General features: G+C 37.0%; 2 protein-coding genes across 5 annotated transcripts in view; both read right to left on the bottom strand.

Moving 5' to 3' along the window:
• Positions 1 to 3,329, bottom strand: part of klf12b (Kruppel like factor 12b) — an 87,563-nt gene extending 84,234 nt beyond the window's left edge. Inside the window, exon 1 of the mRNA XM_082176567.1 lies at positions 3,141 to 3,329. The gene's annotated coding sequence lies outside the window, so the exon portion shown is untranslated. The remainder of the gene's footprint in view (positions 1 to 3,140) is intronic.
• Positions 3,330 to 17,003: 13,674 nt separating this feature from the next.
• tbc1d4 (TBC1 domain family, member 4) overlaps positions 17,004 to 21,503 on the bottom strand; it is a 31,844-nt gene continuing 27,344 nt past the window's right edge. For all 4 annotated transcript variants that reach the window (XM_082175111.1, XM_082175112.1, XM_082175110.1 and 1 more), the window contains 2 exons: positions 20,501 to 20,677; positions 17,004 to 19,023 (listed from right to left, as the gene is read on the bottom strand). In XM_082175111.1, the coding sequence (XP_082031237.1) occupies positions 18,793 to 19,023; positions 20,501 to 20,677 (408 nt within the window). In that variant the 3' untranslated portion in view covers positions 17,004 to 18,792. The remainder of the gene's footprint in view (positions 19,024 to 20,500; positions 20,678 to 21,503) is intronic.

The raw sequence follows: 21,503 nt of genomic DNA, 5'->3' as shown, positions 1-21,503 counted from the left end.
ATACTGTCATTGTTCAGCTGAAGTCTGTTAAGTGTTGATTCAGTTCCGTTGTAAACATCAGCAATTATTTTACTATGGGGCAGTTGAATGCTTGAATCTGATTGGTTGATGAACTTTCTAAGGTGTGCAATTATTTTCAGGGAAACGCACAGATGCAGGCAGGTCTTGACCGCATTACAGTTCCATGTCAACTCACCAAATAATTTCAGTTATTTCAAAGGTTTTTACAGCCTACAACAGCAAAAGAACCAAAACCCACAATGACCAAGCAAATAAACACAGTAAACAATAGGATAAAAACTACAAATTATTTCCATGTTTTTTGCCACAAAATTACGTTTTATTATGTACGGAAAGCACATATTTCTCCCGTCCTGCCCTCTCTCCCACTCAAACACACGCATACATTACAGACACACACTCACACAGAAACATGTTGACAGCTCTGCTCTGACGATTTTATCAGTAAAATAGTTTAACAACTTAAAAGAACTACATGAATTTCTCACTGGCGAGGTAATAACGGTGCTGTTCTTGAGGCAGATAAACGTAGTTTCTCTTTTAGTTGAGACGCTGCTACCTAACACTGTTGAGAAACAGATTCAAGTAATTCACATATGTTTAATCAATCAATCTCTCTCTCTCTATAACTGCATTAATAACTGCATTAGACTGCTATCAGTGGCTGAAGTCTCTGTTACTAGCTCTAAAATTACGTTTTGGAATTAGCAGTGGGGGCTTGGGATTAGATGCTTACACACAAGAGTGTTTTAAGGATAAAAACCTGACAAATGTCTTGAATTACATCATCCGAACAATGTTTTGAGGTGTGGTAACATAAGCGGAATAATTGACTCCGGGCCGTTGAATTATTAGAAAAACAATGGCCGCATTACCACCTTGGGTGTGCATTATTTTTCTAATAATTCAATGGCCCAGAGTCAGTTATTCCTTAAATTAGTTCATTTAATCTATAAAGCATTTATGCAGAAAAAATGACATTCTGCAGTGATGTCATCGTCCAGCTCAGTTCAGGTCTCATCCAATAATGTCAGTGCAGTCAAACCCATAATAATGTTGAAAATTTAAAGGGATAGTTCACCCAAAAGTGAAAATTCTGTCATCATTTAATCACACTCAAGTTGTTTCAAACCTTAATAAGTTTATTTCTTCTGTTGAACACAAAATAAGATATTTTAAAAATGTGTAGTCTTGTGTTCAGCAGAAGAAAGAAATGCATACAGGTTTGGAACAAAATAATAGCAATTTTTAGCAATTTTTTTTAATGATGACAGAATTTTCATTTTTGGTTCACCACACATACACCTGAAAGTGCGCATGCGCAGAAAGCGAAAACTACCTAGGGACGAGCACGTACACACCAGAATGATTGACAATTAGGAGGACCAATAGTCTTGATGATCCACCCGGAAAAAGAAAATCCTCCACTATACCTTTAAATCTAGTCCAATACAGAACAAATTACTCTTATTAGCTTTTTAGTGAATCAAATATATTGAGTGTGACCAGTGTAGTATGAATGAATGATTCACTTTTTGTGTGTGTGAATCAAACCATAAAGCTTCTTTGAATTTAATTTCATGTGTTACAGCAATGGTCAGATTATCATTTGAACAGCTGGATTTGAACCATGCATGTAATTTGCAGTTTTTCAGTCAACCGGTGCAGTGTTATTTTAGTATTATTTAATTTTATTATTAATTTTATTTAGATTTTATTTATATTTTTCATTAAAATGTTTGTTATTTTGTTATGATAGGTGTTTGTCATTTTTATCTATCATCATATCTATCAGTCGTTTTATATATATATATATATATATATATATATATATAACATTTATATATATAATAAAAAAAAAATAAAAAAAAATTAGCATTAAATTATTTTTATTTCAGTTTGAGTTTGTCATTTTAGTACCTCAACCTCAACTTATTTGATATTTCAGTTTTTCATTTGTTCATCTAATATGTATATTTGGTTGTATCCCAGCTTTGTTTTTCGATTAACAGAAGCATTAATTGAAAATAGTTTTAGTTACCTCTGTCTTATTTACTTACACAGTATGTTATATACATCTGGTGCTTAGTGTTAATTTTGGTGTTAATCCATGGTTGTTCCTTAACATTGCTGTGCTGGAACAGATCTTGAATCACACTATTCCCTGGATTAAAGTGGAGGGAGGTCAGTGCGTTGCCATAACTCAAGCAAGAAAACTCTATGGAGTGTAATATGAATAATGAAGTTGTCCCCTGAGCCACTAATATGACCTCAGGGCTGTGATCCAAACAGTTTGCCTCAGTGTTTGGGTGTAGTCGACCCGGGGTATCCTTCAGACCCTGCAGCCACTGAAACGAAAGCTGTCTCACTGCGGTTAGTAAAATAGTTGGACAGTGAGAGCATGTGGTGGCCACGACTCAAGGCAGTCTGGGTGAGCAATGGAACTACTGAGCTCTGGAGGACAAAAGAGAGAGAATCAGCAAGAAAACACACATTGACCTGGTTTAAATTTACATGGAAGAATTTCAGGAAAAGAATTGTCCACTGTCAATGTATATACATTGTAGCATTTACTTGGCAGCGTTATAAAATAAAATAAAATGAATGTCAACAGTAGGGCGTGATCTGTGACCAAATATCACTGCGTGTATCTTGTTTTATGACTACTGCTAAACTTAATGTGTCATTAAAATGTGATTATCTGCACCTTTTTATGGCCTAATGGTTAAGTGTATGTAATAAGAAGGGTTTGGTCGTGTTTAGATAAGCAAATATAAGGACACAACATGCAAGAGATATGTAACACATCCTTCTGTCATCTCTTCAGCTTTCAAAAGTTACAAGAACAGCTGACTGGTTCAGTTATTTGACTGCCATAATACAGTCTGAAATCTTTATTGGATTGCATAACTCTTCTGGCAACATTTGAGAGGGCAAGACGTGAAATAATATTATAAGCTTCCCTGATTGGTGAGTCCATCTTAATCCCCACCCACATTCCACAGTAACTGCTTGCTCGAGAGCTTCATGTTTTTCCTGGCTAATTACACCACTAACATATTCCAATATCAATATTACCGTATGCTCCACATCAATAAAACATACAAGTTCTTTCTTACCTGAACCTTCTCGAGGTTTCCTCACTCCTTACTCTTTCAGTTTTCATTAGTCTCTTTGCTTCATTTTAAAGGGAGGAATTTCATGATAGCCAGTCTGAAAGCAATCTTTTGTTTCAGAGTACCTTAATTTACCAGGAGCTAGAAGTTCATCAGAGTTTGAAAAACAAAAGTCTCTCATATATTCTAAGCTCTGCCGGCTCCATGCAGGGAATGGGATGGGTTTCATAAATCTCCGAGCCAAGTTCCTTTGAGTCCATTGGGGGGAAGCAGGCATCAGCCATGACTCAGTCTTTCAAGTGTAACCCGAGCCAAGACATCTGCATCGCTCGAGAGGAGGGTACTGAGGCGCAGATTTGGAACACTCAGTGTTGGGAATTTTGGGAGGCAGTGATGCCTATCAATGACCCACTTTGATTTCGAAATGCTAATTTGTTCTTTGTTGCCACAAGATGTTGTTTTTGTGTGACTGATTGTCTGAGGAGCCACTGATTTTAAGAGGAGAAAAGATAAGTAAGCTTCCTGTCATCAATTTCCTCAGGTGCTTCCATAGCCTGTGCTAATGTTCACAGCCAGAGGGAAGGTGTGTGTGTGCTGTCTGAGTTCAGCAATAGATTGCAACATTCTCTTAAAAGTGGTGAATTATTACACCACTGTACTATTATTTTTCATTTCTTTTTCTGTCCTCTGATTTTATTGGAAATAACAGTTAATGAATTGAACTGATCTGGATTGAGCTGGATAATGACACTATTGTCTTCTGCAGAGCTGCTTTATACTGTAGCTGAATCTGCTTCATAATTGACAGATTTTGCAACATTGACAGTTATTGAATTGAATTGAATCAAAATTGAACTGACTCAACAATATTGTCTTCTGTTGAACTTCTTTTCAGCAGAATTTGAATTAGTCTCATATTTGATGAAGTTTGCATCATTGATTGTTTATTGTGAAGCTTCTTTGAAACAATCTGTATTTATTGATTTGGAAAGGTTTTTTTTTTATTTTATTTTTTTTATTAAAAATATTCTTCACACTTTAAAACAAATGGTTCTTTTAAGAACTTTTCACTGAAAGATTCTTTTGGGAATCCGTTTATCTTTTGGGAATCCGTTTATCTTTTGGAACCTTTATTTTTAACTGGCTTGGAAAAACGTAATCTCACTACATTTAGCTTTGTAGTGAAAATAAAATCTAAGGGTGTTGGCAAAAGGTGTTACGTGGTTGCTAGGTGGTTGTTTAATGGTCCGAATCAGAAGTCTCTGATGCCCATTTTTTCCATTAACAGGGTGAACAATGCATGAGTTTCCCCAACATAAATGATGATTTCCAATATGGCACCAATGCAGCTTAGCAATGCAGAATTGCATTCCTACATACAGTATGATGCTTTGGCCTCTTTATTTTCCCCATTCCCGTCATAAAGAAAAATAATCAAAGTAAAATGTATATTATATTTTTTCAAGACAAAGAATGCTCATAAACAAAGTCCACGATGTGGCTTTATAATTTAAATAACTAATTTAATTTTTTAAGACTTTAATAGTGGCAAATAGTGGTAGTAGTGGCAAATTAAATTTTATGTTAATTCTCAGTACACTGATAAAAATGATTTTGTGGTAAAGTAAATACTACAGAAAAAAAAAGTAATTTACATGAAAAAGTTAGTTCAGGCAAGAGTTAGAAAAAATTAAGTAAATTCTATATTAGAACTCAATTCAAGCGTGTAGAAATGAAAGCGTAAATATCAACGTTATAAAATTAAGTAAAATTACTCAACTTTTCTGATACTGGTGTTCCCATCATGCACTGGGCCTTGAATAATTAATGAGCTTGATTTTTCACTGTTTTCAAACTGTATTTACACTGTTTCATCATTGCTTTTGTTGTCAGGATTAGTAACTTGCCATTTTGTGACATTTGGAGTTCATTTTCTACTCAAAATGACACATTCAAACACAAAAACGATCCATCAAATGTTACCGTCATTGTGTATTGTCTACCAAGTATTGAGGTCTCTGCGTTCACATGACGCTAATTATCTGATATGCTGTCTTACACAATATCTATTTTATTAATTACTTAGGTATTTTTAAGTAAAGCATATACTTAATTCAATATTATATTGTTTGAGTGAAATGTATTGCAAAGGAAACTTCAACTAAATAAATATTACTCAACCTTTTACTAGCCAAGTTAAAATTACATCTTTTCTTATACTTTCTCTTAACTTAGTTAAGTAGAGTTTACTTAATTCCATATGTGAAATTTACTTAAAAAATATGTGTGTGAAATTTACTTAAAAAATATTTGTGCAAAAACTTGCCAAAGAAAAATTGAGTAAATTTTACTTATTGTTTTTTTCAGTGTAGAACATTTACCAGCCCTTGCTGCATCTTGGCTTGCTTAGCTATTGTAACGGTATGGTGGTAGTTGAAGGCACAAAACAAAGATGAAGGCATAACACAATGTTTACTGGTACAACTCAGACAGGATAAACACCCACAACTAACATTAAGAGAACCAACAAGGTACTGAACAGAACAGGGAGTGTAAAGGCACAGGGTGAAATCAGGAAACTAACAAGACTCAGGTGAAGGAAGATGAACTAATCAGGGATTAACAAGAACAGGTGCAGACAAGACAGAACATAATTGTGACAGCTATAATGTTTGCATTGATGCACATGTGCATTCAATTTGTTGTAGGCCAAATACTTAAGATTAGGAGTTTTTTTCTAATACTCTAACGCTAAGTATTAGAAATTATAATGCATTATGCTTTTTTCTGATATTGTATGTCAGATGTACATGTAGGAGGGAAATGAGAAATGCATGATGTATAGCTGCCATTTATTTTCTTGAAGGATTTAAACGATATGTTACATTTGTAATAGATGTTTCTCTTACACTAGTCTTTCCAGTCGAGGCACATGTGGACAGGAAGGTGCAAGGATAATCTTTCACGTCTTTCCTTTTTCTGCTAACAGTACCCGTGTGTGTCTTTGTGCAGTCCTGTCAGTGTGTGACCTCCCATGTCCTAGAGTCCTGCCACCACACCCCCCAGCTCTCAGCCCGTCTATTCCACCCTAGACAGGAGCCAGGTTGCCAGAGCTACGCTACTCCCACCCATTAGCTGCAGGAATCCAACATAACCATGGTAACAAGTCTCTCACCCCAGGGGAGATGAGCAACAGAACTGAAAGACTCCATTCAATTTCCACATCCCCAGTCCACTAGGGCTGACAGCCTCTCATCGTTTGTGTTGCAGTGGGCAGGGGTATGTGCTCATTAAAAAAGCCAACACACACTCACTCTCTTTTCTATACACAAGTCCGTGGACACACACTGCCATACATGCGCTTCACATTATCTTCACATTAGACTGTATCCTTCCTCAACATTTCAATGCTTGAATTGCGTCTGCCCACTTAGCCTGACAGAAGATAAGATAGGTTTTAGGGCTGGGCTTGTATTCCAACTCCCTACATAGTTATGTTTTTATGTCTTGGTGTGTTTACACCCTCAAGATTTATGGTATCAATCTGCACTCCTAAAGATGCTGGATCAATACTTCTATTCACCTTTGCCACCCTTTCTTAATTCAGATTTGTGTCCATAGATTGTTTGGGGTGATGTTGTGTTGTGTCACTGACTTATTTGGTTTCTGATTATCACATTTGGTCTGTTATTTCGGTAATCAAACAATACAATAAAAAAATACAAACTGTTAGTGAGAAAAATCAAATGTCCCAGTACCCATACCTGAGGCACACCGGCCTTCTTTGTAAGCATATGCCTGTCTAATCTATGGATATTACTCCATGTTTCTGCATTTAGTCACCACAATATCTAGAGACCCATCTACTCCCTCAAGTGATGATGGCATTGGAGCGCATGCTTCAAATGTACCTCAATGAATCCGTGCTGATGAGATCCAGGAAAGGTTAATGAAGCACAATGGGAAATCAGCCCTCCTCTACTAGTGCTGTGAAGAGGCTAAAGGAGTTCTCTCTAGGTGGAGTGGGAGATAGCAGTTTCAGGTTCTCTCCAGTGAGCGATGAAGCAGCAGTGCCCACACTGCCTGAATCAAAGCCCGGCCCATCCCCAGTGCGCAGGGAAACCATGCAGGCTTTCAATTATTAGTCAGGCTGGGGACTGGAGAATGGAAGCAAGAGGTAGGAAACTCTGCTGGCGAAACTTCATATATCAGTTACTCTTTTTTTTAAGGCAATATAGATGTTAGGAATAGAAAATGTTAAGACTGGAGAAACATGAGCTAGTCTGAGGTTTCTTGAAGAGAAACTGTAATGGGCAGTGCTTAGATTCTCTTGGGTATAGTATTCTAGGCTGGTGATTGCTACGCATATTTGTGCTTCGATTGCACAATTTCAGGTTAATGACTTTTGTATCCTTTTTGGACTTTTTACACTTCATACATCTTTTTTTTACAGAGCAACCTGTGTTGTCGAGTTCACAAACAATCTCTTTTGAACTGGCCCTTGTAATAAATCATTTAAAAAGACTCATGAACTCATGAACCATTACAGTTTACTCTAGAATTCAAAGAATCTATAGACCAAATTCAGAGCTTTTCTACTATTTGGGAGTTTGTAACTGAATGTGCATGAGTTTGATGAGTTTTACACAGGAAATGCAAATTAAAGCTTGGAAACTTTGGAAAGAAAAATGCACATTGCATCTGAAATATAACCAAAGGAATTTGAAATTGATTTGTGAATTGAAATCTGGAATATTAGTACCCGACCTTACTTATAAAAACATTTACATTTGTTCTTTTCATGATAGGATAGCTATCTGCTAAAAAATGAATGATATTATCAAGAGTAGCACCACTTAATGCCCCATAATTCGCTTCTCTCGTCTACATAAATAGTTCTTGAGGGCACTGGTCCCTCCTTCAGAAACAGGAAGTAACTGGTCAGGGGTGGAGGTAGTGAGAGAGCAAAATAAAGATAAAAACAGAGAGAGGGAAAGATAGAGCAAGCAAACGGGCTCTTAGCCAAATACACAAAACCTAAGTGAGCCGACCATTACGCCTCAGTGCCTTCTTTAGAAACCTCATTTGGAAAGTTCAGCATCTCTACACAGCAACTTAAATGACCTCAGAGGCCCCAAAAAAGTGTGAAATATGAGGTGTTTGTGTGAGCATGACGAGAGCTGGTGAGTTGTGGTCTGAGGGTGGAGGCGGTTTGTTATTAGATAGATGGGTGTGGTGTCAGCGCAGTGAGATCTAGGTGGGTTGTGAAATTAACTGAGGGTGCGCCCATAGTTGCACTCCTTTACGATGTTGCCTGCTCAGCAGAGCTTGTGCGAGTTTGTCTGCACAATTTTGTTGCACCTTGCTTTCAAACAGATGTGCCACTCAAAGGACTTCAAAACAGCCTTTTAACGCTGCTCCTCCCAAGCCAAAGTTCAATCCAGACATGTGACGTGGTAGATGAGCAACAGTCTATCAGCAGTGCCTGGACCCATGTAGAAAGGAACAGGGCAGAACAACAAATATTTGGCAGCCATTCACCCATCCAAAGGCACACAAGAGCAGCCCCCAGTCGAATGTTTGCTTTGCTGGTGGAGAGTGTCTCCACTTATCACACTGTTTTCACTGAGGTCATCACAGACGTCAGAAGAGTGTGGTTTCAGCCAGTTCTTTCTCTCTCTCTTTCTCTCTCTCTGCCCACCGCAGCATCGTTGAGGATGTATGTATGATATCAGTGTAGTTTCACACCCATAACGCCCCTCACCGATAGTCCAGAAAATCCCCAGAGTTGACCTCCTCCCTCAAAGGTTGTCAAACCAAGGGTTTTTTTTTTTTTTTTTTTGCAAAGAAACGGGCCTCCTTCTCTTTTGTTTTCAGTCTATGTAAACAATGGGCTCTGATCTGGTTTGGTGAAAGGATAATATGATTAAAAAGGGAGTAGATAGAATATGCAATGTCTCTTTTGGGATCAGGTCACATTTGTCATGAGAACTTACCTCATCTAGAAAATCAATTTTCATTAGGGTTAAGTCATAAAGGTTATTGTTGATGTCACTGTAAAAACTTACATGTTGCTAAGCCAACATGTATCATATGTTTCTGTCCCTAATAAACTGTGAGATTTATGACTGAAAGAATACCTTTATTTTTCCCTAATCAGACCCAGAGAGACACATTTTCTGCTCTGATTTTGTGGGAAAATGCAAGGAACAAAATGTGTTCAACGGAGTTGAGAGTATTTAAACCCAAATATTAAATTAATTACTGTAACTTGCCAGATTTGGTGATGTATTAAACGGAAAACCACCTACATCATTCAAAAGTTTAGGATCAGTCAGATTTGTCATGTCACCAGGAGTGCATTTATTTGATCAGAAACAATAAAAACAATAATATTATGAAATATTGTTGAAATGTAAAATAACTGTTTTCTATTTTAATATATTTACAATGTAATTAATTCCTGTGATGGCAAAGCTGAATTTTCAGCATCATTGCTGTGTCACTGCTGGATGTCTGTGCATCATTGCATTCAGCATCATTTTCAGCATCATTTCTGAAGGATCATGTGGCACTGAAGACTGGAGTCTTCAGTGTCACATGATCCTTCAGAAATCATTCTAATATGCTGATTTGGTGCTGAAAAATGATCAATTATCAATGTTGAAAACAGTTGTACTGCTTAATATTTTGGTGGAAACCATGATAAAAAAAAATTCTGTATTCTTTGATAAATACAAAGTTCAAAAGAAAAACCTTTATTGGAATTTCATTTGTAACAATGTAAAAGTCTTTACTATCACCTTTAAATTGAAGCCATCATTGCTGAATAAAAGCATTAATTTCCTCTAACTCGGCAGCTTCTATACTGTCAAGGAGAGCCGATCCCATGATGGTAGCGCCGTGGGAAGAAAAAGGAATGCAGGAATTAGGTAATTCATATTTTGATCTAGTTCTTATCAATTTACCACACTGACTTCACAATTTCATATTTTACCGCAGTAAACAAAAAAAATTGCTCATCCTGTGGCCCTTAAAGAGTGAGTTTCATCTACAAAAAAAAAGAAAAAAAAAAGATATGAGCAAAATGGCTAAAAGCAGCATTTTTTTTTTTTTTTTTTTTTTTTTGGGAGATGTGATACATGGTGGCACAAGCAGCACCAGCTGGGAGGGGGTGTGAGCGTCGTGCTATACCGAGGACGTGCATGGAACCTCCCTCCTCGCTCTCACCATCCCTCCTGGACCAAACTGTGCTTTGTTCCCCTCCCAAAGGGGAAGGAGATTAATTCAGTGCTGGATCAGGTAAGCCCAGTGATTTTCCCGGGGACGTTGCAGCCGGTCTTTTGGGATTAGCTGCACACTCGCCCGGCAGCTGGGGGATGAAAGTGGAAGTGTGGCTTGCAAATGGCCTCCAGGCAGGAAAGGAGCCTTGACAGGTACACTAGGATAAACACTGATTGCATTCAAAAAAACACATTGTCTGCTTTGATACATCAAGGAGGGTTTCTCTTTGTGTTTGAGCATCTGTCCTCTGCTTTTAAAATGTGCGGTGACTGTGAAATGTCTGTGCTGATAATCTAATGAGCTGCCACAGATTCTTGACAAATGTAAACCTCAATAAATTGACAGATAAATATCTATGTGACTATCTGCATGATGTTTCAATAACATGGGATGTCTGTGCATTATGAGAGTATATACGAGGAAAGGGAGAGGGATACGGGCAGACTTTACTCTGCTCTCAAGGCCAGATGCAGTAGTCCTACACCTGCGTCTCAGTAGATGTCTGCACACCTCTGTCACCTGGCCTCTGAGTACAATTCCCAAACACAGCACGACTGCTGAATCCAGAGCCACCACTCTTATCGGTGTGCATTAAATGTTTGAATGCACTTAAAGTCACAACAAAATCAAATTTGACAATTCTTATTTTTGTATGGAATATTGCAGTATTTATTATTAGTTATCCATGCACATCATTCAAATTCATATGCTCTAGTACTAGGTGTGTTCGACTTGACAGACCTATCAGTGTATGACATCAAAGTACCGAGAGAGCGTTTCGAAAGCATACAGAGCTGTCTGCTCTCTAATCGCTCTCGCGGTACTTTGATGACATACACCGATTGGTCTGTGCAGCTCCGCTTCAAGTCGAACACACATGGGTTGCATCCGAAATCGCATACTTTCATACTATATAGTAAGGTGAAAAACAGTATGTGACAAAAGAAGTATGTCCGAATTCACAGTACTCAAAAAGTACCTGGATGGCTTACTACTTCCGGCGAGATTCTGAAGTGTGCATACGATGGACACTTTACTATCCCATGAGGCCACGGGAGAGGATTTATGAATGGCAGTGAAGCGACACAACTGACGCTGGTAGGTCACATAACAATGACAACATGGTAGATGTATTACATTCATGCTACACACCTCATTCTATGGGCCTTTCCAAATAACCACACTTGCGGTCTTTGCACTTGACCACTTGTCGACTTACATGACGTATTTCCGGTATATATACACACGCATCCCACACCACTAATCCTACCCAAACGTATACTACACACGTACCCCACACACCACTACTAATCCTACCCAAGGGATTTACAGTGCTGTATCATATTAACGTAAAAACAAATTTTCCGTGCGTATCATTAACGTAAAAACTCTTTTCCGTGTATAAATTGCACGATAAACACAATGCGTGCTATAGAGACAATATGACCGGGTCGGAAGATCGCAAGTATGTGTATAACAAGGCCCTATAGAACATACTTTTTTAGCGGTCGTGGAGTAATTAATTATTAAAAATAACTAGCCTACCTACTCAAGAGAGCATGCAAATTCAGACGCAGCCCTAGCCTTTTCTCTGATGGCTTGTTTACCGGCGCGAGGACAGGACAACTCTCAAAAATGAATGCGTGCTTGCAGTCGATTGTGGAAGGGTGGAGTTATCTAAACATTTTCATCATATATGACATTTTGATTAAACATGACAAATGAAACATATGGATAGATTTACAATCAAATCTATAACATGAATTTACAAAATAACGTACATTTTCATTTCATGCTGACTTTAAGGTGCACTTTTTTTTTCTTACAAAGACACATAAACAGATTAATCTACATGAGGTTGCTATGTTCATAAGTAATTGTGAGACAAAATATTCAGAAAAGTCTTAAGACTGTTGTTGCATCTTGTATTAAATGCAGCTCATATTTGAAAAATTATTTTGAATGCTGGAATCATTATTCCTATACAGTGCACAGCAAGTAAGACAAGATGATAAATAACCACAATAAAGAAATATACAGGCTCAGCATTTGAAAAGGAAATCTGACTTACAAAATCAGGATTTTAGGCCAAAAAGAAAGTTCAAGCAGAAATAAAGTAATAAAAACGAGCTATTTTTGAAGAAAATCACTCACTGGTGCTTACCTGTTCAAAAGTCACAGATGTGAGGTACTGCGGGTGTTTGCTATGCCATTGCTACATGAATGCAAGGTTTTTGTCAGTGTTTTTCTTTTTTAGTATGTTGCTATGCACTCGCTATATTGGGTTCTGGATGGCTTTTAGCATGTGTGATTGATTGCTATAGGGTGTTATGTTGGTGCATCCCAATTCGTGTTTTGCACTATTCTTTGCTTTTTTGTTGCATAAATAGTGTGAGTATTGTTCAATCTGAAAAATACCCTGTTAATGCACTTAATTAACCCAAAAATGTTGTGTGGAATGCTGGAAACTTTGTGCACTCAACTGTCACAGCTTTCCTTACTAAGCAGAGGGTGAGGGGGTATCAGGTTCCAATGTTGAATGACAAAATAAGTAACCTTATAAAATTCACACACTACACGGTTGAGCGCATATTATTAGCGTATAGTGCTCATTTTGGGACACAACTTATGTAGTCTTTAGCATGTTGCTATGCAGTTGCTATTGTGCTCTGGGTGGGGTTATTTCTTTTAGCATGTGTCTAGTGTTTTCAGGGTGGTTTTGAGCATGTTGCTATGCAGTTATTTATTAGTAGAGCCGAAATTCTCTACCTTATGTTAGTATATGGGTATACCATTTTATCAACCAGTAGGCAAAAATCACAGTCTAATTACTTAAATCAGCCTAACTGTACACTTATCCTTGCATGATTTGTATTATCTGAGTATACTGTCAAACCTAACTCTATGAGCTATAATGATGGCTTGCCTTTGTTATCTTAACTGAAGTTAGCTTGTAAACAAAACTGATCAAAATACTTATTTAGGCTGGAATTGAGTGATGCTGCTCAATTACTATTAGTTTTAGTACACTACAATTAGTACAATGCAAGTTTATAAGACTATCCCATCATCTGAATTTCCCACCTGATGAAAAGAACGCTCAAAATAATAGTTGCGGTTAGACTTTATTTTGATGGTCCTCTTAATACTTTCTGTCAACTAGTCTGCATGTCAACTAACTCTCATTACAGTATTGAGTATTAGTAGACTGTTAGGGTTAGGTTATGGTGAGTAGAGTAAGGGGTTAGGGTTAGTAGATTAAGTTGACATGTACTTGCAAAGTTACTTATAGTAAAAAGAATATCTAAAGGGGACCATCGAAATAAAGTGTTACCATAGTTGCTTTTCAAAGTCATTTCCCCCCCATCTTCTACTGTTCTTGCTTTTTGCCCCAAATCATTGTCTGCTTCATCACGAACTATGCAATAACATTCACCTTATATGGCTAGAGGACACTGACTCCCTGTGTTAAGTCTAACCTCCAAACTCTGCTTGACAACTCCAGCCTATCTCTGGCCAAAAATGTAACTGTAGAAACAGGCTTCTTTTAAGGTTGAGGGGAGACACTAAGGAAGGTTCTTAATATAATGACAAGTTTGCTACATTTTATTCATTTGTCTTAAAAAGTGTAAAGCATTTTGGTTTTTCGGTATTGTTTTGCTTATGGAGAGGTTAACAGTTTGGACCCACTTGGTCAAGGTTTAGCTGGTTAGCAATTTCAGTTAGATGTTGGTTGTTGTTGTAACTGCAAAAAGCATCCTTCTCAGCTAACACCATTCAAAATTAGCAGTGTTTTCTGACAAAATGTATAGCCTAATAAAATATTTGTTTAAATATTTAGATATAAATATAATAAATATTCTATACTGTGGCAAGCAAGAGTCATGGGAACGGAGCGAGGCCGGTGGTGCGAGTGTTAATGGCCGTCAACTGCACCACACACCGGTCTCAAGTCTCACGGAGGAGCTCCGGAAGGATAAAAGGAGTGACGACAGAGAAGGATGAGAGAGGACCAGGCCTGGGACATTTATGTTAGTGTGTTTGTTTTAGGTTTTTTGGCAGTCATCCATGAGGGGCTGCTGCTTTACTTTCATTTTGTTGTTTATGTTTATTTGGTAACACTTTAGTTGAGGGTCCAATTCTTAATATTAACTAGTTGCTTATTAGCATGCATGTTTCTAGGATATTGGCATTTTCTCACCCCCATTCATTCCAGGCCTATATGACTGACTTTCTTCTGTGGAACACAAAAGAAGATATTTTGAAAATTGTCTCTCAGGTATCTTTTGTTCAGTCTGGAAATCTGTTTTCACACAAGGAGGGAAAACATGCCCCAAACAAAGCGGTTTGATGGCTATTTTGCAGCACTCCGTCACCCTTTGACATAAACCCGTTTGTTGTTCATCTCTATGAGTGGGAGGATGGACATGGTATTAAACAAAAAACACTGATAAGGTTGTGCAGAGGAAGCGTTCTGTGCGCCAATCCCCAACTGACTTCCATGATCCATCCAGGCATTTCCCCTCCACAGGAAACACCCTCACCAGGGAACATGTACGGAATGCTGCCTTTTGTTCAGAGCGAAAGATAAGCGGCGTGACAACGCTCCAAGTGTGGTATTTTTGCATCCTCTCGCCATCAAAAGGAGGTTTATCGAAACGAAGGGTGGGTAATGCGCTGTCTCCATCTCTCAGCTGGTCCTACATCTGGTCCAATGACTCACTGTCTACTCCCTGCAGGAAAATTGGGCTTAACTTCCCATCTATCTTGTAAGACTACATATCACCACTTTCTGTGCCAAAAATGTTGATTCTTCTGAGTAATATGGTTGGGAAAGAACTGACGCTCTTTTGCATAAGCACAGACATTTATCAGGCCGAACACAATCAGCCCAGACTTTCATTAAACAGAAGAACTTTCACAGGTCAGTCTAACACTCTGTGGTTTTTCCTATATCTTTGACGTATTAAAAGGTTTAGAAATTAATGGCCCAGTTTCACAGACAGGGCTTAGATTAAGCCAGGATTAGGCCTTAGTTCAATTAGGACATTTAAGTAGCTTTTTTAAACGTGCCTTAGAAAAAAACTGATGTGCATCTTGAGACAAAACAATAGCACTGACATATTTTAAGATATGCCAGTGCAAGTTGATTTCAGGTAAAACAACTCAAACATGCATTTTTATCTGGGCTTAAGCCTTAGGGAGTATGTCTAATAAATAAACTGTGTGCATGTCTAAAATAATAGTGATTATGTGTAGCTTTTTACATTCATGTTTCTTTTTGATTATAGGGACTCGCGATTCAGTTCAGCTAAGATTGTTTTTGCACTGTAAAATCATAATACTAAATTAAATACCCCGGTCAATTCAGTATCAGATGGCGTTAAACTAGAAATGCACAAAGGCAGATTTTATATTCATAACAGCCATGCTGTATATTAGTAAAAGTAACATGTGATAAATGTAACTGTAAATAAAAAAGCTCTATAATATAAATTATTACATTTTATGTGTGTATAAAAATTTTTGTAAATGAGGAACAACCTCAAATACTAGATGTATCTTCTGATTATGAATTTCCTTGCCGGAGGAAATTGAGGGCTGCATTGTCATGCAGCATCTGAAACGGCTACTGAAATTATTTTTTACCAATGTTGCATCATTGTCAGTAAACAGGCAGAACTTCCTTATTCTTCCTCCGAATATGTATTAATAAGAACGGGGCACAGAACGACAACCTTTTAATTCAAACAGCACCTCAGAGAGCAATCAATGAAATGCGCTGAAACCATAAACATCTTCAGGCTGTCTTCTTGTATTACATGTTGGCAATGGCAACATTATAAAAGAGTGAAATTTACATCAAAATATTGGTGGTATTACAATTTCAAACCAGCACTGGCCTTGAGATAAAGGATAAGCCATGAGCTCTCCATGACTGGAGTCTCAGACCTGCTGTTTAACAGCCTCAGGTAAAGAGAAGGGCTCAATTTCATATTCAAGCACTGTTTGTAGGAGGCTCTGTTTACCGGACGGTGAAGAAAATCATGCAAACTGGCTCAAGTATGTCATCAGTTTTAGGTCTTAAAGGGATTCTAGCACTTTTGCCATTGTAGACATAATACAGAACTTCATATTCATACAAATGTTCAACACACACAGTGGGGTCCAAAACTCTGGGATTCAAAATCTAATTTAAATCTGGGCATAAACAGTTTTAAGAGTTGAGGAATTTAAAATATGAGGAACAAAACAGATTCCATTGTATTAATATTAAAATGTCACTTTACCTTAGTTTTTCTTAGTTTTTCGATGATGTAAACGTACACATATTGATCATAATATCCAGCCCTGAATATTTTTATATTTGACTGGTACTAGTATTTTAAGATGTTTTTGCATCCCACGATATTGCTGATAAACCTTTATGTAGTGAAACACACACAAAAAAAAATACTTTCCCAGTATTTAATCTTCATGTGAAGATTAAAAAATGTCAAACAAAAAATCATTCACCAAGTTCAAACAATAATAATAATAATGCTTTCCTTGACAAGCAATAATAAAAAATGGAAACTGAGGTATAAAAAGTTGATTTTAATGGAGTATGGAGGACTGACAACTCAGCCAAAATCAAAAGGAACAATCACGAGATACTGTCAGTACACACACTTTCAATGATGAACAAAGATTCATTACAAACAAAAGTGAATCAGATATTAATGTAGTCCAAGAAAACTCAGCATCTTTGTGTTGAAGGTGTTGAGAAGTAACAGCGGCATGTGATAATGGAAAATTGATGGTAATGATGAACATGTTTTGGCACACTGAATATAAAGTATGAAAAAGTATGACTATGATGTATCAAATGCACCACCAGACCATGTGCTTTATGTTTTTTTCTGTATGAAGACATGATATCATGATAGCACTGAGAAATATTGAAAAGTTGGACTTGGCTCTTTCTCCCCCGTCCTTCACATTGTTAAACTTTGGTGCAGAAGTATTGCTAGTATGTACCTTCTCTGAACAGGTGATGTATTTGCAGCCCTTGGTTAAACATGCGCATGTTTCCACTCTCTATAAAGATGTGCAAGTCTTTCCAATTCGCAATGTCACAGAAATGTATTTCTTAAAAGAGATCAAGAAAACTATCTAAAAACAATCAAAAACCACTATCTAGAATAAAGATTAGACATATTTTACATGCCACTGGTAACCACCACCAGCCTAGCAGTAACTCTTCTTATATGCCACTTTTGACATATATTCACACAAGCACAAAATAGCAGAAATAAGCTCTTGATAAAGTTTGCGAACACTGCCCTAAGAGTTTTACCATCTTACTACAATTGTGATTCATTCATTGAACTATCAAAATAAGGTCAATTGTGAGACAATTTGAAGACAGACAACAAGAATGAGTGTTCAAGTAGATAATCCTATATAAGTATTCTGCACATTCTTCTTACTGTATATACATATACAGTCTTATTTAGCCAACAACAGGCAGTTTAACCCAATGCATCATCTATCATTTTTGATGTATTAGGCCCAGATGAACTAACATCAAGTAAAACCTGTAATATAAAAAAATTATGACAAAAAAATTAATGAAATCAATGCTTTAGCTCTTTTCCAACACTACAAAAATATTTGCGCAGATGTCAAGTACAGTGCGACACAAAATTCTAAGTGATCAATTGAAAAGAAACCCAAACTAAGGTAAAATCCACACAGGATTTTTGGATTTATTATCCACAGTGTTTGAATGATTACATGAACACATCTTTATGGCATAGTATCCAGCACAAACATATTTCAGGCATATTTCCTCACTGCACACACAGAATACTGTGCAATAACAAAGATGAGGGTTTAAAGACAAGAAACTCTTCATGTCTTCAGACAGTGATTCACTTGAAGCCCATGAGCTCAAACTAGGAAGTCTGGACAGCAGGACTGTTTGTAAGTTGCAGAGGAAACCCAGCAGAAGAAGGTTTCACTTCCTGCCTGCACTTTAGGTGAAGCACTTTAAGCAAAAGGTCGACCCGGTAAATATTTGGCTTCCTCCAAACTCCAGCTTTGGAGTGCCAGGTCAAAAAAAATCTTCACAGTGAGCACAAAGTCACGTGTGGACATTAATGCAACACGCCACATACGCGGACTAGTCACGCTGCTCTTTGGAAAGGAAACACTTCCGTATTGTTTTCAAGTTTAAGTGCAGCCGCAAGGTGTCAAACGTTCCCATTTCTCAAACGTAAAAATTGAATTAGGCCATCAAAGGTGAAGCATGATGGGAACATAGAGGAAGAAGCAGACTAACACTACTGATGTACCGATATGATGCATCAGTCAGTAGGACGGCCATTCAAGGCTTTTTACAGGCAGCTTTGGCTTTCCCATTATTGCTGGACTTGAGTTGTGTCATCTCCACCTCAGCCATGGCTTCTGATGGCAAACTGCTGCGCATGCGCTCAATGGTCTTCTGGTAGGAAGCTTTCTCCTGTTCCAGAGAACGGATCAGGTGCTTCATCTTGCTCTCTCGTGACAGGAAACTCTCCACGCTGCTCTCCAATGTCTGAATCTTCAAACGAGCCGCCTGTTAATAAGAAAACCAAACATGAGCACTGTGTGATGAATGAATCTTGTGAAGAAACTATGCACAATTTTTGTCATGTGACCATATACACTGTCTTTGAATGTTTTTGAAAGAAGCCTCTTATCCTCACCAAGGCTGCATTTATTTAAAGAAAAATACAGTAAAACATGTAATATTATGAAATATTATTACAATTGAAGATAATTGTTTTCTATTTTAATATATTTTAAAATGCAATTTATTCCTGTGATGGAAAAGCTGAATTTTCTGCAGCCATTCCTCTAGTCTTTGGAGTCCAATATGATCCTTAATATGCGGATTTAGTGCTTAAGAAATATTTCTTAGAATCAAAGAAAGTTTAAAAAACAGCATTTATTTAAAATCAGATTTTTGTGGAACAAGTGTCACATTTCCACCGTCAGCGATGAAACAGACGATATGAGATGTAAATAGCGACCGTGTAATGGAGGATGATCAGATATTTCTTTTAATTTCATTATTAACTTGCATTAACTTCGCTAATACTAGCGCACTTGGCCAACTATAGAGAAACTGGCAGCCAGGCAACAGACAAGTGATCAATCCTGACGTCACTACAAGCATTCTACCAGCACGGTTCTACCAGCTGGCTAACCGCGCTGAAAACTCCAGGCCGTGCCGAACCAAGCTCAGTGGAAATATAACTGGTACCGTTCCTTACCGTTCAGCCTGACAGTGGAAAAGCAGCTAATGTAAAAGTCTTTATTGTCACTTTTGATGAATTGAATACATCCTTGCTGAATAAAAGTACAGAAATCCAACTTTTTAACAGTAGTGTATTTAGAAAGGGTCTTTTTAATACATTTAACATATCAAAGTAGATTTTCTATATGGAAAGTAAAATGACATTTATCCACATCTAAAATACTAATATATATATATATATATATATATATATATATATATATATATATATATATATATATATACATATATACATACATACACTATCAATCTATCTATCTATCTATATATATATATATGTATAAAAACACTGACTATCAACAATACTATTATGTTAGTTTGGAAAATTTGCAAAGCGAGCCGAATATATTTTCACTTTCCCCTATATCATGTTTCTAGGAACAGCTTGGTTTTAGCAACAGGTTGTTTTTAAGAACAAATTGGAGATCAGCATGTTGTGACATTACATGTTAGACTAATGGAGTTTCGAGGATAATTCACTCTCCCACATTCATAAACACTAGTGGATGACCGATCAACAAGCTTTTATCAGCTGAATTCCAATTACTTTTAATTTAAATGTGAAAATCATCTAGTACCATTTTAATATTCTTTGGTAGTAAACGAAGAGGCGTATCTGTAAAGATATCCAGTTTCAGGCTGTTTGTCTTTTGTACTGTGCTGCCACACACTGGCAATAAAGGCACAAAACACTTCTCTACTTCTGCTATTTTGTGATATAACATCTACATACCTGCAGTTTCTCCAGCAAGTCCATGTTCTGTTTCTTGAGCTGGGCATTGGATTTCTCCAGTTTATCCAGCCTATCAGATTCCTCTGATGGCGGAGGAGCGTCTGACAGCTCATCCTGCAGGACGTGGTACTCCACTTCATACGCGTGCAGCTGCTTGGAGATGTCCATCTCAGTCGCCTGCAAACCACATTTCATAATGACAGTTATTGTCAGAGAATATGCCATATACAGTAGCATAATATATTATATATACACACAATTCTAAATATTTTTTTGTTATCAATTTCATTAACAATAAGGGCTTTTGATTTTTGAAAAGCAAGTTACACCACCTAGTGGTTAAATAATGTGCATTCTACTCTAAATAGGCTGTTTGGCCAGTGTGTGGAGAGAGACACCAGTGTACTGCATACTGCATAGCAAACACTGTGCTGTCTGCTATTAAAAATAGTATATGAAACAGCATTTAGTATGCAACAAAAACAGTATGCTACACCATTGTCACATGATCACTTTGATCATGCCATATGGTCACTTTACGGTATAGTATCCAGTTGCAGTTTTTAAAAAAATGATATTTTGAGATTGATCAAATACATCAAGGAAAACATGTCAAAATCATGGGTGATCAGAGTTGTTATTGGTAACTAAAACTAGTTTTTTGAAAATCATTTCAGTAATTGATATAAAGACGGAAAAAAATATTAGATGAACAGCTGAAACTATAAAAAACTAACAAAAATTTAAAATTTTGCCTTATCAATATGAAAATAAATGATATGATATGATATGAAGTTGAAGTACTTAAAATAAAAGAATTGCTGACAGGATCCAAACAATACACTTTCCCTTAAACATTCATAATTATTTTATATTAAAATCTTGATATAAAAAAAAGAAAAAGAAAAAGACCATGAACACATGTACCAACATGACCATGTGCTAACTCCCTGAGAAACAAAACATAAGTGTACAAAAAAAAAAGTGTCATGTTTGTTGAGGA

The sequence above is a fragment of the Leuciscus leuciscus genome (genome assembly GCF_965113295.1).
Source record: "Leuciscus leuciscus genome assembly, chromosome: 7".
NCBI classification, from domain to species: Eukaryota; Metazoa; Chordata; class Actinopteri; order Cypriniformes; family Leuciscidae; genus Leuciscus; species Leuciscus leuciscus.
The sequence above is the reverse complement of the archived record's forward strand: the minus strand, read 5'-3'. Positions and strand labels throughout refer to the sequence as shown.